Below are 17,480 nucleotides of genomic sequence, written 5' to 3' on the forward strand. Positions count from 1 at the left end.
ACAGCCCCAAAGTTTCAGCTGGTTTTAATACTTTAAGAGACACCCTGGAGCGGGACCACAACTGCTGTTCCACCTGGGCTCCCTCAACACTTGCCAAAGTGAACCCACCACTGGCCTGGCCACACGGCTGCTTCACATCCCAGCACACAGGGAAGCATTGCTGCCAGCGCCGCTGCCCCGACACCCTGCCTGCACTCCTGCTTGCCAGTGCTGGGGCCTGCTCATCTCCTACTGCTAAACCCAAGGGCTCCAGCATTGCAAGAGGCTACCCTCTACCCCATGGAAAGGGAAGAAATCAGGTTATAGAAAGGGTCATGGCACAGGTCTCTGCCTACCACATTTAGGTGGTTTAACCACCACCTTTCTTATCTTTTCTCTGCACCCTTGTGGCTACAAACCACCTCTCCCCCATTACCAGATTGCAGCCCATGGGGTCACCATTTGGCTCTGGTGACAAGGGACCTCCAGGCACCCCAGACTGCAGTGAAGTGGGGACAGCAGTAATGCTGAGACTTGAAGGATGCTGGAGCCAGCACCCTGGGAAGGGGAATGAGCAGCAGCTGCCAAAACACCAGCCACAGAGCCTGCAGGGTAGAGCCACCAGCAGTGGGGACCCAGTGCCTCTTGACAGGAGCTGTCTCATCACTCCCCTCGCACCGTGGTGCCGACGCCACAGGCAAGGAGATGTGGGGCCTGGCAAAATGGGCAGGGGGACAACAGCCAAGTAGGTTTTTTGGAGATCCTGCTTTCAGGGAGCAGGAGGGACAGCGGAGGCTGTGAAGCTGGGGTGCCTGCCCTAAGCCCCTAAAAACTGCTGAGCCTGGAACTTCAGTGAAAGCAGGGCACTGCTGCTGGCTGCAGCCTCTCTGCTGGAAGCAGAAGCAAAAAGGGGGAGAAAAATTTGTCTCAAGGCTTAGCTGGGAGGATGCAGCCAAGCCTCGGTTGAAGGACAGGGTCCCCCAGCAAAACCTCATTTACAGGGTGGGGCCCTCCAAAGAAGCCCTAGTTACAGAAAAGGGTCCCCCAGCCAAGCCCTGATTGCAGGATAAGGTCTCCCAAAGAAACCCCAGTTGCAGAAGAGGGTCCCCCAGCCAAGCCCTGGTGGCAGGAGGGAGTATCGCCCTGGCTAATGGGGCGAAGGGCAGGAGCCATCCCTGTATCCCACCTTTAAGGGCCCCATAAAGTGCAGTGTTGCAGCCCCAGCACCAATGTGGGGCAGGGGAGCCCTCCCAGCCACCTCCTGAATTTGGGGACATGGAGAGGGGAGTGTGAGGTCAGAGCAGGAGCAGGCAGGGGTAGGCAGGGCGCAGGCCAGGCAGTAGGGAAGAGCAGCCCCGTCCTTCCTCCCCGGGCTCCTACTCATCACAGCCCAGCAGCTCCACACGCAGGGTGATGCTCCTCTGCCAGGCCACGGGCAGGATGCGGACAAAGCGGGCGTAGAAGGGCACATCAAACACATTCTTCTTGTGTGAGTAGTTGTCACTGTTACCGTGGAAGATCTAGGGGGAGAAAAGGTGGGTGTCAGCACCACCAGGACCTCCCCACCACCATCCCATCCCACACCCCGTGGCAGCATCCCCAAGCCCCAGAAGGTCGCTGACCCCCTTGCCCTGCTCCACATACCTTGGTGGTGTTTGTGTGTCCGTCCCGGTAGAGGGTCCAGGTTGTGCCATTGTCACTGTAGGCCACCTTGTAGGCTGCCACGTACTGGATGTGGCCAAAGTCACGGGCTCCTTGTGTGATGATGCCTGTCACTTTCTTCTGGTCCCGGAGGTCAATCTGGCAAAGAGACAAGGCTGGTTGAGGCTCCTCACAGGAGCAGTGCTCCAACCCCAGATCATCCTGCTTGTCACAGAGGCAGTGGGGATGCGCTGGCCTTCAGTGGTCAAGAATAGAGAAAACACCGCTTGACCTCTGCCCCAGGGTGACTAATAAAACACTACTGTGAAATATTTGACCCTTTAACACTCACAGCATCCTTCAAAGCAACCCCAAGCAGAATGCGAACCCCACCATCTCAGCTCCCTTCCCCACTGCTACCACCTCAACATTTTTTGCTCAAATTGTCCATGTGGGAATGATGGGGAAAAAAAATCTCAAGTTAAAAAAAAAAAAAAGATTCCCAAAGGAAATACATTTCCATTGAAAAGTGATTTTGGCTGAGAAAATATGCAGTTCAGCACAGGCTGACATTTGAGTTGTGAGATGGTTTCTATTCTCTTTACTTTGCCACACTGTGCTACTGCTTCTGGCATGGTACTGAGTAAAACAGCAAATGAGTGGAAAGCCTCCTTAATTTAGTTCCTATTTTACGCTTGCTAAGGGCTACACATATATATGTATATGTGCATATGTATATGAGTAGACATGGGAAACTACATACACATACCCAAACAGGCAGCCTGCAGTGCAACAGCCCAACTCAGCGTGTCACCCTGACCTCATGAGCAGACATCTTGATAAGATGGTTTATTTAGAGCTGAGGAGCAGCTGCTTTTAATCATTTCCCAAATAAAAAGCAGGACAAATATCTAAACTGCTTTGTCCCATTATGTCATGAAATCATGTGAAAAGTATAAAAAACAGGAGAGGAAAGGAAACAGAAGGAAATTTCAAAACTATTTGCACCCATTCCAGACTGGGAATGGAAAAGCAAACCTGTTCTTTAGTTTTTTTCCTGCAAAATATAAACATGGTGTTCTGGGTAGCCAGAGGGTCATGGGATGGTCACGCCAGGCTGGGATGGCACTTCCCACAGGGGTGCTGCAGAGCTGGGGTGCTGCAATCTTGGTGCACCCCACAAGAAGGTCTGTGGAGATGGCACTACCCTGTCCCTATGGGCACTGATATTTCTGACCCAGCACCCCAGCATCGCTGCTAAAACTGGTGGCTGTGGACCCAGTGTGACCTGCCCCAGTGATCTCAGCTCGGGGAGAGCTCAGCAAGGCTCCGGCTGATCCATCCCTAGTGCACCTCCCCTCGCACTTGTGCCAGTCCTGGCTTCAGGCACAGGAGGTGGCCCCAGGGACGACTGGGGGAGCTGGGGGGGAGAAATGATGTTACAGAGGGAGGGCAGGCAGACCCACCTGCAGCCACTCGGATGGGCTGTTGTGGAGTGCTGTCCAGGCATTGGTTTTGCCCATCTTGTCCAGGCGAGCATAATGGGGGTACCAGGTAAAGGCATCCATGCCCCAGGTCTTGTAAACGCTGGAGGCTGTGATCTGCTGGTCGGAGATCAGGCGGGATTTCATGCCCAGGGGCTCCGAGCAACCTGCCGTGTTGAAATACACTGTAACACAATGGTTTACACAGGCAGTGAAAAGGAAAGAGTCCATGGCACCATCGCAAGCACAACCCCACAGCCCCAGCAGGCACCACCCCTGCATCCCAGTTTTCCACCACCTGGAGCAGAAGGCAGGGCTGGGCCGGGAAAGGCTCGGCATAGGAGGAGGGTCACAGCCAGCTCGCTTTTTCCCAGGATTTTAGCTCCCAGCTATTCCCTGGCTCACAGTGCCTCCTGCTGCAGGGACAGCCCAGCCTGGGAGGACAGTGTTGATAGGAGGCAGAGGAGGATGCTTTCACGGGTGAAGAGAGCAATGCAAAGACATCCCCAGACCACAGCACGGCTGGCATCATGCCCACACAGCAGCAGGACATCCCCCCTCCCACCGGGCACCCAGGTTCTGCTTGGCTGCAGGGCAGGGAGGTGGGAGGCACAAGGAAAGGGCTCAGGCTAATCACCCTTCACACTTCCCAGAGGACTTTGATCCTCCAGCACATTTCAAGCTCTCCAGAAAAAAAAAGAAAAGCCAGCTCACAGCTCAGACAAGGTGGGGGCACAATAAAAAACCCACCTTGGGGAGGTGTAACCGGCTGGGCTGGTGGCATTAACAGCTTGTGCTCCCCAAAAGCACCCGAGGGTATTTCCACATAGCCAGTGCAAGGAAAAACAAGCACTGACAAATCCCGTCTGGGGGGGCGGGGGGGTCAGCACCAGCACAAGGGGTGATGCCCTGCCCTGTTTCACCCTCTCCAGTCCCAGGGGAGGGGACAGCCACCAACATTTACCATTCATCTCGCAGCCGATGAGCTCAAAGCGCAAGGTGCAGCCACGGCGGCACATCACAGGGTAGATGCGGATGAACTGGGCAGTGATGGGAGGGTTGAACATGTTGGTCTGCATGCTGCCATTGTCCACGTTCCCCTGGAAAACCTGCAGCAGCGAGCAGGGCTAAGTTCCCCAGCAGTCCCACAGCCTCCTGAGTAAAACCCCTCCCACCACAGCAACACTGACCAAACTGTGACAAACGGAGAGCTGGCTTGATTCTTTCTTTTTAACACAAGAAAAATGGTCAGGTCGCATTTGTCGTTTTCATGCATTTTTTTCAGCGTTGTGGAAACAAGAGAAACTTTCCTTTTTTTTTTTAAAGCAAAGCAGATACTCCCAGCCTTTCCCTAGATGCTCAAAAAACAAGCAGGAGACACTTGACATAAGAACTGGGAGTAGAGCACTGTAATCACTGCTTTGGGAGTGAGACACATGGTGTGTCTCTTGGTGCAGACACAGCACTGAGCTGTGCAAGCCATTCACTTGCACCTCCAGACTATACCCCATTCCCACAAAGGTATTACCTGAACGACTTAAATAAGCCAGTACCACTTCTTTGGATATGCTTATTATGGTCAATTAAACAGAACCAGAGAGTGCTGCCCAGCACTGGAACTGCCTGTGCTGTCTCACTGCTAGGACAGTTCCCAGTGTGGCTTTGACCCAGGTCAAAAACATTTTCCCAAACATGGGATGCAGCTCACAGTCACCCCAGCACCAGTAGCACCACTGGGTCGGGGTAGCTGGCACAGCCCCCGGGTGAAGCATGGCAGTCCACCTTGTCTGCATCCTGCTTCTCGTCCTTGTAGAAGGTGAAGTCCCTCCCATCCAGGCTATAGGCAACTTTGTAGGCACGGACGTACTCGGCCTTGCCCACACGGCTGGCACCTTGTGTGATGATCCCAGTCAGCCTCATCTTCCGCAGCAGGTTGGCCTGGGGAGGGGAGAAGAGCACAAGCTGGACACAGCAGGGATGGGGTACACAGCCACCAGCTCACCAGCACCACCAAACCTGGGTGGATGGGCTCACACCCAGCATCAGGACCAGGAGAGGGGCTGCCTAGGGTGCTGTGACTTCCCCAGGGCAGAAGCCTTCCATCCCTCCAGCCATGCCACGCAGGGTGGGCACAGAAGGAGGGATCACCAACCCAGGTCTCCATCTTCTGTCCAGAGACCTTGCCTTCTCCAGGCACGCCACAAGATGCCTCTGGGTGGCACCTTGCTGCAGCAATTTAGCCCCACATTCACCACCAGGAGCAGAGAAATCCTATGAAAGCAGTCCTGCAAGACCAGCCAAGTTGCCATGCTGGTGCTCCCCGTCCTGTTGCAGGTACCTGGATCCATGGGGTCTTGTCATAGTCACTGGCGGTCCAGGCATTGACGATCCCATGGTTGTTGAGGCGAGCGAGCTCTGGGCCCCAGCGCTGGAGGCCGAGGAAGCCATAGTAGACAGAGGATGCTGAGAGCTGGGCATCAGAGATGGCTCCTCCTTCCATACCCAGGAGAACTGCACAGCCTGGGGACAGCGGGAACATCAGCACCAAAGACAGACTGTGACCAGGGAGCAAAACTGGGGGGGTCATTTGCCTCTTGCCCTGGGGACAGGGCAGGAAATGGAGGCCAGCCCTAAGACCTGGCTGTCCCCAGTATGTGTCCCCCAACTCAGCCTTCAGTCAAAGCCACACCATCCCTCAGCCCCTCTCAAAGCAAGGAGGTCTGGCAAGGGTCCTGGAGGGCTGCTCTGGGGCTGCTCCAGAGAGGAGACAGCACCTTTCTGGAGATGCTCCTCCAGGACCAGGATCAGGCTTGCTGGCAGCAAGGGCAGCCAGCACACGGGCACCTATGGCTGCCCTCTAGATCCCCTAAATCAGCTGGTGACTCCTGGGCAGGCTGGCAACAGGGGACAGAGCAGAGGGGAATGGGGAGGGAAAGGGAATTCTGTACATTTGGTGCCAGGGACTTACGGCTGTGGCAGGTTTTCCCCAAGAACGGAGAAGGACACTTGCAGGCGTAGTCACCGTCCAGGTCCAGGCAGGTGCCTCCATTTTTGCAAGGCTGGGAGGAGCACTCATTCTTGCCTAGGAGACCAAGTGAGGGGCTCAGCAGGTGATGCCAGAGCCAGTCCCAGGGAGAAGACTCATATTCAGTGAAGCAGAAAGAGGAGAAGGCATCCCCTGAGTAGGGTCCCCTTATACAGTGGCAGAGGTTGAAGCTCTAACCCAAGGAACTGCCTAAGCTGTGTTCCTGCTGACTGCAGCCTCATGGGTGCATAGGGACACAGTCACAGCAAGGCTGGGAGCCTGTCAGGAGCAGGCTGAGCTTCAAGGCACCCCTTGTCCCAGTATTCCAGGCACTGTGTCCCTCCAGAGATGTTGGGCAAGACTCATGTACAGCCACGTCCCCATGGTCCTTCCCTTCACCATGCAAGGTCTTAACCAGGCCACAGTCCACAACAGAGCACAGTGTCCAATGCAGCCACAGCTGCAAACACCCCCAGTTGTCCCCTGGATGGTCTCCATGCCCTTATCAGCAGAGCAGGACCCCTGTTCCCCCCCAGCACTGTACTCACTGTTCTGGCAGTGCACCCCATCATACCCTGTGGGGCACTTGCAGATGTAGTCAGTGAAGACGTCCCCCCGGTTTGGGACTGGCTGGCACTCGCCGTTGTTGTGGCAAGGATTGGGGTGGCAGGGGCCTGGGGAAGAGGAAAGAGGGCAAAATAGCTTTAAGGAGGGTACAGGTAGAGAATAAGAACATCCAGTGAGCTGTTGCTCCTCAAAGACACAACATTTGCCGCAGGTGATGGAGGTCATCGCATCAGGGCTGGTTTTGGCTGGGGTAAAATTGACTTTTTTCATAGTAGCTGATATGGGGCAATGTGTAATATTTGTGCTGAAAATAACGCCTTATTGGCGTTAGGGATGTTTGTTTTTGTTACTGCTGAACAGTGCTTACACAGAGCCAAGACTTTTCTGCTCCCCACCCCACCAATGAGAATGCTGGGGGTGCACAAGAAGCTGGGAGGGGATGCAGATGGGACAGCTGGCCCAAACTGACCACTGGGATATTCTGTACCATATGACATCATGCTCAGCATATAAAGCTGGGGGAAGAAGAAGGAAGGTGGGGACATTTGGATTGATGGCACTTGTATTCCCAAGTAACCATTAAGTGTGATGGAGCCCTGCCTGCTGTCCTGGAGATGACTGAACACCAATCAATGGGAAGGAGTGAATTAATTCTTTGGTTTGCTTTGCTTGCATGTCTGGCTTTTGCTTTACCTATAGAATTGTCTCTATTTCAATTCACAAGTTTTCTCACTTTTACCCTTCCAATTCTCTCCCCATTGAAGCAAAGGGGGAACAAGCAAGCAGCTGTCTGGGGCTTAGTTGTCAGCTGAGGTTAAGCCATGGCTGCATCCCTGTGTGGCTCTGTGTGACCATCAGCAGGTATTGACCCCAGGGCCAGCAGTGTAGGGCCATGATGAGGGCACACTTCCACAGTGAAAGGTCTCTGGACTTCACGGGACCCCCATGATGGGATCAGCATCTCACCTTTCTCTGTCTCATTGCAGTCAATCCCGACAAAGCCATCAGGGCAGATGCAGAAGAAGGGGGCCTCATTAATCCCAGTCAGGCAGGTGCCCCCATTCTGACAGTGGTTTATGTCACAGAAGTCACCTGGAAGCAAAGCCACACGTCACAGCAAGCCATCCCTACAGCAGGCATCTGTCACAGTGTCGCGGTTTTAACCCAGCAGGGCACTAAATACCACCCAGCTGCTTGCTCCAGGGAGTGGGTGGGAGAATTTTAAAGGTAAGGAGACTTGTGAGTTGAGATAAAAACAATGTAATAAAAAAACAAAATAAAATATAATAATAATAACAGTAATAATAATTAAATAATAATTATTATAAATTATGTGTATACAAACAAGTGATACACAGTGTAACTGCTCCCTATCCAGCCCAGTCTTAGCTAGCAATCCCAGAGGAGAGAAAATCCCTTAAAACTACAACCTTGGCCAACCCTCATCTATCGAGTGGGCATGACATTGCATGATATGGAATCTTCCATTGGCCAGTTTGGATCCATTGCTCTGACTGTGCTCCCTCCCAGCTTCTTGTGCACCTGCACACTGGCAGGAAGCTGAAAAGTCCTTGATTTCTTAGCAACGACTGAAAACATCAGGGTATTATCAACATTCTTCTCATACCAAATCCTACACTGAATCCAAAGCCTAGAGCTCTTCTAGCTACTAAGAAGAAAATTAGCTCTGCCCCAACCAAACCCAGGACACAGCCCTGGATGAACAGAGGCACCCTGACTCAACAGCAGGAGCTGCTCCCCCATAGATGATCTCCTAGGAAAAGGAGTTTAACAGCCTGCACATCAAACCAAAGTCAGGGGAAAAACAGCTCTTTGGTGCATCGAGTGTTTCTGCTGGGAAGTGGGGGTGGCCAAGACGGGGCTTGCTCACGCATGAGCAGGATAGGATTACTGAGGGGAATGGAGCTGCTCCTATGGCTGGGTTTTGCTGATGAAATTAGTACTCAGAAGACCAAAAAAAATCATTGTAGGGGGAGCCCACATGCCTTGGCTGCCACATGGTGGAGACATGCAAGGAGAGAGCAGAGGGTCCTTGCTTGCACAACACCTGCCAAAACTCTGGTTGCTCCAAGGACTCTCTGAGCAGCTCTCACCAAGCAGCCCCAGTCCACAGGCAGGTCTCCCGAGGGAACTGGTGGGGCTGTACCATCCTTCCTGCCTGTTCATCCACCTCCAGTATCTCCCATGGTACTGGGTTTACATGGCCTGGTGGTGGTGGTGGGAAGGCATCAAGGGTAGCTTCTGTGATAAGATACCAGATGTCTCCATGTTGGAGACAGTCCCAGCCAACTCTGAAGCAGACCCATTGCTGCCCGAAGCTGAGCTTATCACTGACACTAGCATTGTGTCTGTGATAATATGCATAAAATTAGACAGAAAGCAGCAGCTGTGGGAGAGGGATGAGAAAAATGTGAGAGAAACAACTCCCTAGACACCAAGGTTAATGAAGAATGAGGGGGAGGAGGTGCTCAAAGCAACAGAAAAAGGATTCTCCTGCAGCCCATGAAGAAGAAAACAGTGAAGGAGGTTATCCTGCTGCAGCCCATGGAGCAGTCTGTTCCTGATGGACTGTACCCCATGGAAAGGAGCCAAGCTGGAGCAGTTCATGAAGAACTGCATCCCATGGGAAGGACCCATGCTATAGCTTTTTCAGCTTATTTTCTCCTCTTTCCTGCTGAGGAGGGGAGTGAAAGACTGGCTGGGTGGGCACATGGCAGACAGACGAGGTCAATGCACTGTACCCATCAACCTTCTGCTCCCCGCTGCAGTGTTGAATCAGACTGCAAGAGCCAGGCTGAAATTCCTCTCACCTTCAATTTATTCTGCCTCAAGAGCTGCAAGACAGCAACTCCCTCCATAAACTTAGACCAGACTCCCTCAACACTGGCTCAAAGCCTCAGTTAACTCCACACCAAGCACTGGGACAGTACATACTTTGATGCCAGGTCCTCTGACATGCTGCTGGAGCCAAAGCAAGGGCTGAACTCGAGAGGAAACCCAAGAATAACCCCCCCACTATCTGCACGCACTGGAGAGGTGGAAGTTAATGAGCTGTGGGCTCACTTCCTGGACCCTCACACCAAGTAGCGTGGCTCTCATTAGCCTAAGCTAGTACTCAGAGAGCTCCTACTCAGTCTTTTAATAGCAGTTCTCCTTTGAGTTAATCCTACTCTTCCTGACAGTCCACTTCTGTGAAGTACACACTTGTGGTGGACAGGCCAGGGTTATGTGAAGGTTTCCAAAAAGATGCTGTAGCTCCCTTAGCCCAGCCTCAGGAGGCAGAAAAACTTGGGCACAGGTTCAAGTCTCTGCCTGCGCTGCCCAGCCTGTTCTGCATGACCTCATGCTCCATCAATGCACTGCCATGAGCTGCAGCATGGGAGGAGAAAGCTCCTGCTGATACATAGGGATGCCTTTGCCTCACCCCCTCCACAGGTCTTGGGCACATCCAGCCACCCCATCCCAAGGATCTCTCCCGGCAGCTGGCCAAGGCCCTGCAGACAGAGATGCCTCTGTTCAGCATCGGGAGCCGACTGCTTCCCCAGGTACGGAGTGCCAAGGAATATGTGCTTCCCAGCATCGACACTGCCTACCACACCAGAGTTTCTGGGGTGGGACACAGCAATTAAGAAGCCTGGGCTCCTCCCAGGGTCTGGCCAGAAAGGATCCCAGTTTTATATTTTAATTATCCCAAATAACTGAACTCTCTTTTATCTTCCCAAAACCCCCCGGGAATAATCCCTGACGTGGTGGATCTCACTAGCCAGACCCTTGCCTAGCAGCAAGGCACACAGGTCACATGTTCCACTATGGCAAGTAGTTTTGAATGCTCTTATTTCTCAGCTGTTTCAGGACTGATCTCATAGCAGTTCAGCATCTTCATCCTCCCCACACACATTTTTCTCTGGTCAGGGACAGTGCTGTCACAGGCTGGACAGTCAGAAACCAAGGCAACAACCATCAGCCACCGCATTTGGAAATGTTTGCTTATATGAACCCGCAGGCTGGCTGGAAGGCAAAAATAACATCCTCTGAAAACTGGGAGAGCTCATCCCCGCAGGGCTGGGGGAGGTCAGGTCAAGCCTGTCTCGTGAGGGCAAAATGGACACTTCTGCCCAGGGAGGGCGAGCACAAACACAGCCTCCCTCACAGCACACATTCCTGATGCCCTTTGTCCCCTGGCCCGGAGCCTGTGCTCGGGCTTTGCTCTCCTCTCCCCTGGTCTCGCCCATCCCTGTCAAGAGTCAATCACTCCAGGAATGACCCACAGGGTGATGATGGAGCTGCTTCTCCCTGGGGTTCCCCTGGCCAGGCCAGCCAGGCGCGCTGTGCCAGGCGGTCCCAGGGAAGCTGTTTACACCGCGGCCACGCTTAGCTAAGCCAGAAAGCACGGGATAGCCCGGCGGAGACATTCCCAGCTCGAGAAAAGGGACGGACCTGTGGCCCTGAGCAAATCTGCTCCTATAGCGGCAGCCCACTCGCCCACTCGCTGCTCCTGCACCCCCCACGCAGCAGCCCGGACCCTCTCACCTCGCACCCCCGATCCTCCCGCCCTGCAACCCCGGGTCCCCCGGATCCCCTGCATCCCAGATCCCCTGCAACCCTGTGTCTCCCGCACTCTGGATCCCCAGGATCCCGAGCTCCGTGGCACCTTGATTTCAAACCTGCACTCCGGGACGCCATTCAGCACCTCCGGCTCCAGGGCACACTGGATCCCCTGAACTCCGGATCCCTGCAGCCGGGGATCCTTGGTACCCTGGATGCCCTGCACTCCGTATATCCTTCTTGAACCTCGAGTTCCTGGGTACTCTGGACTCCCGGCACCCCGACCCCCAGCACACCGGCTCCCTGGCCCCTAGCACTCACCGGACACGACCAGCAGCAGCGAGACCCCAACCAGGGCGAGCAGCAGCCACCGCATCCTCGGCACCTCCATACTGAGTTCCGAACCGCACCGACCCGCTCCGTTTCCCTCCGCTCCGCCGCGGGGCTCGGGGCGTGGAGTGACTCAGCCCGGCCCGGCGCGGCCCCACGTGCTCCGCCGCCCGCCCCCGGGGCGGGGACCGTCCCCTCCAACACGGGCAGAGGGGGACCCACGCGTCCTTCCCGGAGAGCCCCCATAGGGAGCAGGAGGGGGTTGGGGGCCGGGGAGGCGGTGCCAGGAAAGGGGGTGTGCAGGCAGCAGGGGGGGTGCAGGCAGCAAGGGAAGTAGCCCAGGCACCCCAGGGTGCAGGAAGAGGTGGGAGGGCAAGAAGCAGGCTTGGGAAACTGGCCTCATAGCCAAAGCTTTTAAATTAGCGGCCTGGAAGTGAGAGGCACTGCCTGATGCTGATGATGCTCAGGGTACTGGGGGTCTGCCGGCTTATCCCCACGCCAGGTTCTGCCTCCTCGGGGACTTCCTGAGCCTGGCAGAGCCCGTGGCTCCCGGCTCTGGATGGCAGGCAAAGGGGTGCAGAGCTGAAGCAGGATGCACTGGGGCTGCCAGCACTTGGCAGGAGGAAGAGCTGTTTAGCAGCACAAAGCCCACTTTTTTCTCCTTGGGTGGGGTGAAAGTGGAGAGAGCTTCCTCTCCAGCGGGACATGGTATGTGTGAACACCCTGTACCACCCTCATCACCCAGCATGCCAGTGACACAGGGTTTTCCCAAGCTCCTCCTAACCAGCATCGAGGAAAACAATTTACAGCCAGGTCAGGTACAGCGGAAGGGCACTGGCAGGGAGGGGAGATGGGGGGACAGCAGCTCTGTGCCCAAAGCACCACTCCACAGGTCTGTTGGAACAGCCACAAATGAGCTCCTCTTTGATCTGTGCCTGGCCACCAAGGGCTGGAAAAGCTCAACAATGCTCTTGGGAGGAGCTGCTGGGAATCTCTGCCCTAGAAGGCAGAAACTGTCAGGCTAAAGCACATCCAAGCTAAAATCATAACCAGCAGCAAACGCTTTGGAAAAGAGAACTGCACAGTACAGGAATGCTGGATCATTTGACCCTGCCCCCCAAGCCCTCCTCCTTCAACATGAGGACAATTTTATCTATTCTTGCAAAACCTTCCATTTCAGCATTAACTAACCCACCTCAGACTCTCTGATTGCTCATATTCACATGTTGACTCTGTCCAAGTGTTGCTACATCTCTGGCTTTGGCAATGTGGCCACCTCAGCTGGCAGCAAGCCGGGCAACCCAGCCACACACCATGCCCTTTGACCAGTCTTTCCATCTCCTTTTCCATCTCCACTCCAGCATCCAGCTAATGCTTTTCTTGTGTGCCATCAACCAGTGCTCATGTGAGCACCCAGACTGGGAGTGACCAGGGGCAAAATCCCCTGGCAAGTCCTGCTGCCACAGTGATTTAATGGTTGTTGGTGGCATTGCCAGAGCATTGAGGCATGAGGGACTCAGGAAGCTGGACACGTATTCCCACCCAACCCCACCACCTTTGCTGGTGGTGTTCCCATCAAGGGTGACACAAAGGAAGCTCCAGGCAGTTTAATTCCAGCACAGGGAGAAACAGTGGCTGGGAAACAGGAACACAAGACACAGTGCTTGCTTTCGAATAACCCTTCAACCTCAGGGTAATTACTGCTGTGGTACTCAGAGGAAAACAAGGTCAGGAGGAGGAGAGCGCAGGGCAAGATTCCCAGGCCTGTGCACAAGCAACTAGGACAAGGGTGTTTTTCTGGCCTTTTGAGGGGATACTGCCTGGATTGGTCCTGGAAAGGATACAAGACCCAGAGGGAGCTGCGGAAAATTCATCAGCCTCTAAGAACAGAAAGTAAATGTTTTCCTTCTGTCCCCAGGGGCATGAATGCCGATGTCCTGAGGAACATGCATGGGAAAGGATATTAAAAAGTGAGTGGTGGAGGCCAAGCAGAGCTATGGTCTCCGTAGGGATGGTGTTTCCTGGAGGCAACAGTGGCTCCTTGAATGGAGACCTGCGATGGAGCAGGGGATCGCAAGGAGAAACCAGGGCTGTGCCACCTGGAAGAGGGAAGCTTTGGCTATGGGAGATGGAGAAGAGAGAGGAGCAACCTGTCAAAGAAGGGGAAGCATCGAGGAATGGAGACAGCCCCCACAGGACAACACCACACCCGGGCTTCCTATAGCTGCCAAGTTTTTGCAAGGGATGGCTCTACTTGAAAGACTTGGATAGGTCAAAGGTCAGGCATAATTTCACTCCCTTCTGCAGGGACTAGTTAGGCCTTGTTATAGAAGGATTTACCACTGGGTTTGGTTTCTTCTGCATGGAGACTTGCCAGGCTTTGCTGTGCTGTAACCCTTTCTGAGCTGAGGAGATAGCTGATATCCTGGTTCCTGTAACTGGGGTGATAAAGAGGAAAAGATGTGGTGGGACTGTGTGTTTCTCTGATGCAATCATCTTTATTTCCAAGCTTATAAATGGTGTTTTCCTCTGAACAATACACAGCTTGCCCCTTGCTCAAACATAAAGGCCCCATCCACCATAAAACCAGGAAAGGTGAGTCTCACAGCCAATGCATTTGCAGTGATGTCTCTGGTTTCGCCCTAGTGTCATGTTCCTCCTCCCCACTCCCTCTAAAACACTCACCTCTGACCTACAGGACCTCTCCCCCCCCATCAGATAGCAATGGCCCCAAACACACTCTCAGCAAAGTCACATTAGGCCCCTGCATGGATCTTTTTCTGTGTTCCTATTGTTTCAGCTATCTGTTCTATAAAGGAGTCCAAGGGCTTAGGTTTATCTCAAAAGAAAAGCAGCCATTACACCCCTGAGGGGTTCCCCACCCCAAAACCCTCACTGCAAACTGCAATGGATTGCAGAGAAAACCTGGGAGGGAGGTTTTTCTCCCTCATCCCAGAAAAAAACTCTGGCAGAGGTAGTCAGCTCTGTCTTCTGTGGTCACAGCTCTTTCCTAGAGACTAAAGTTGTGGTTCAGGCCACAGCACAGGTCCTGGGAAGGTTTCTGTGGGATCAAGCCCCTTGTCCTGGCACATGTGTCAGCCACTCCGAGAAGGAAGAAGTAGTGATCCACAACACCGTCACAGAGGATTAAGCCCCAGTCTGCTCCTAATCCCTGTAACAGGATAACCAAATGCTCAGTGCCAACATCTGTAACCTCTTGCAGCCTCGGCCAGTGTCACCAGCGTCACTGCCCGACAGCGTGCCAGAGTGTGGTTTCAGATGACTGCAAGAATAAATCCACTGGCCAAGACAATCCCTGCATGTGGCTGGATTCCTCTGTTTACTTTCTAGAGGGAAAAAAAAAAAAAAAAAAAAGCTTTCCACACTCTCTGCCCTTTCCAGCAAACGGGCAACAGTTCCTTTAAACTCAGGCTTTACTTCTAGGGATGCTAAGGTTTAGAGGAATTTCAGGACTATCTGAAGAAACCCAGATATTGAATATCCTCAGGGCATGGAAAGGTCAGTGTAGCCAGAAAGAGCAAGAAAACGTATTTCAGGCCTATGTAAAACTTTGTGACTTAGATGGAAGAAGGCAGCAAAGGGCTGCAGAGTCCCTCAGTTTTGCTCCATTCCCACCACTGATCATGTCAGAGCTCAGATGAGATCTCAGCCAGTTTAACTTCAAGTCTCTAACCTCAGTAAACAAGATTATGTTCAGCTTAGAGCTGCTGTGTCTGTGTAAGGTGCTTAATATAAGCACCTTTATATAACCCCCCTTCTCTGAACTAGAGTGCTTTGTAGTCTGTAAGGATTTACCCATGCATATCCCCAACAGAAAAGGTGTAGCCTTCATCTTCATTTGACTGATGGGAAACCAAGGGCTGGAAGGGCTCGAGGGAAGGATGTATCTGCCATTATTTTGTCCATCTAAAAGGTAGGCACAAGCACTTAGCCTCCTATTCACACCTCCCCTGCAGCCAGTGGTAACAGCAGAATTTCCAAAAGCTGTTTGTATCTGCTGCATGAAGAATCACCCTGGGAAATGGCCGTCTCCTCACAGACCATGCATGGCTCAGCATCAACCACTGGCCAGGACTAAAAGCCTACCTGGTGGTGGCTGTTCCCTCCAGTGCCTGGCTCAGGGGACTGCCCAGGAAGGATGGGGAAGAACCCACATCCCAGACTCTCCTTGCCCCTCTCTAGCCCGTTGGTTGTTACCACCTGGTAACACAAACTGACACTCCGTGGTACACCACAATGCACAATCGAAACCCCTCATGGATTAGCAGCTGCATGCCCCAGCATCCAGCAGATGCTGCTGGCAGATAAGCCACAGCTCTTTTGTTCTTTTTCAGGAAGCTCTTGGCATGCTCCTGCCTTGACACAAAGCACTAAATTGTGTACTTGATAACTTTGTATCATCGAGGTTCCTCTGATAAGCCAGGTTTCTGTGGCAGGGGGTGGATCCCCGTACTGTTATCACGATCACAAGACCCCTCCTTACTCATGCCATCGGTCTGGTGCCTGTGCTTCTGGCACACACTTGGTGGAAGGTTCTCCAAGACTTGTAGGGCTCAAAGCAAGCTTGCTACCTGATTAAACATCAGGAGCCTGACGGCATAATGCTATATGAATATGTAACAACACTAATGAACTTTAACGAGCAGGGCCATGGGGTTTGCAAGGAGCCCAGAACCTGTCTTACCGGCTGGTGAAGAAGAGGCAGTTTGCTCACACTGCAGCACCCTCCCCTCCCACCCATCAGTGTGGGGGAGAGGCTCTGCCCAGGCTGAGGCCTCATTAATTTGTGAAGTTGCCTTTTGATGTCTGTATCTTGGAGCATAATGAGAAGGTCTGAACTCTTCCCGCCCCCACCCTGCTCCATGCCTCCCACTTGCTCTGCTCCCCCAGAGCCTGGCAGGCAAGGAGAGATCTTCCACAGCTCTGGGATTCATTTCTCCCTAAAGAGAGGCATAATTTGGGCCCTTTTTAGATACATTTCAGTAGCCACATCTGTAGTTGGTTGTAGCAGAAAAACACAGGTCCCTGCACACCTCCCTCTTTCTTGAATAAATGCCCAGCCCCATGGAGGCATCCAGGGTGATAGCACCTCAAACACATCTGCTTTTTCCCTCTCTTCCTGCAGCCCAAAGAGCTTTTCAGAGGACATCTGGAGCAAGTTGTGGCTCTGTATGGTGAATATCAGTGCAGGATGCTTGCTCCTGTATGACCTCTGCTCTGAGGGAAAGCTCCTGGTGCTTGGTGCCTTCAGCTGGAGCTGCTGCAGGAGGTCCTGTGCTGGCAAAGGGCCATGGAATCCCCCTGCCCCAAGACCTATCAGAGCTTCCCCCTGTGATTAAAAGCTGCTTTCTGGTCCTGTACATCTCCTGCACCATGGGCACACCAGTGGAAGCTCCATCTCTGCTGCTTCCAGCCCTTTGGGCAGCAGCGTCCAGGGCTGCAGAGTAATCCCCAGTAGGAGGATGTTTGTCACTGTGGTCCATGTCCAGGAGAGCAGGCTCAGCTGCTCAGTTACTCCTCACCCATGGCTTCTCCTTTCCTCAAAAGGAAATGAAAACAAGCTCCAAGCCAGCCATGTGTCCTCAATGAAACCCATCTGTGGGAGCTGCAGCCTGACCGGGGCTGCTGCCTGGTCAGGGTGTCCAGACCTACCATGAAGGAGTGCACGTAGCCAGCCCTGGGGACAGCACGCACCCAAAGTGACACGAGGCTGGAGCAGGGGACACCATGGGACACCTGGGGCAGCTGTGTCCTCCCTGAGTGCTCTGCCCGGGGCTGTGCTACCTCCTGGCTCAGCAGCAACAACAGCTCCCCGGGCAAGAAGCCAAATGATAGCTCTGCACATCCACAGACATCTCCATACAGTT

The 17,480-nt window shown here is 53.5% G+C and overlaps 1 protein-coding gene across 4 annotated transcripts; it reads right to left on the reverse strand.

Annotated features, from left to right (window-relative positions):
* Positions 1 to 8: 8 nt before the first annotated feature.
* Positions 9 to 11,769, reverse strand: MFGE8 (milk fat globule EGF and factor V/VIII domain containing). Of its 4 annotated transcripts, none has more exons than XM_071754317.1 (10): positions 11,584 to 11,769; positions 7,663 to 7,788; positions 6,678 to 6,803; positions 6,073 to 6,186; positions 5,443 to 5,624; positions 4,887 to 5,042; positions 4,069 to 4,213; positions 3,087 to 3,271; positions 1,624 to 1,779; positions 9 to 1,499 (listed from the first exon to the last, which is right to left on the reverse strand). In XM_071754317.1, the coding sequence occupies exons 1-10, from the start codon at positions 11,651 to 11,653 to the stop codon at positions 1,356 to 1,358; spliced, it is 1,404 nt and encodes a 467-aa protein (XP_071610418.1). In that variant the 5' UTR covers positions 11,654 to 11,769; the 3' UTR covers positions 9 to 1,355. The 4 variants fall into 4 exon arrangements, with proteins under 4 accessions (XP_071610418.1, XP_071610417.1, XP_071610420.1 ...); XM_071754316.1 differs by having other exon boundaries at positions 3,087 to 3,289; positions 11,584 to 11,751; XM_071754319.1 differs by lacking the exon at positions 7,663 to 7,788 and having other exon boundaries at positions 11,584 to 11,756.
* Positions 11,770 to 17,480: the final 5,711 nt, after the last annotated feature.

The sequence above is a fragment of the Heliangelus exortis genome, chromosome 11 (genome assembly GCF_036169615.1).
Source record: "Heliangelus exortis chromosome 11, bHelExo1.hap1, whole genome shotgun sequence".
Taxonomy (NCBI): domain Eukaryota; kingdom Metazoa; phylum Chordata; class Aves; order Apodiformes; family Trochilidae; genus Heliangelus; species Heliangelus exortis.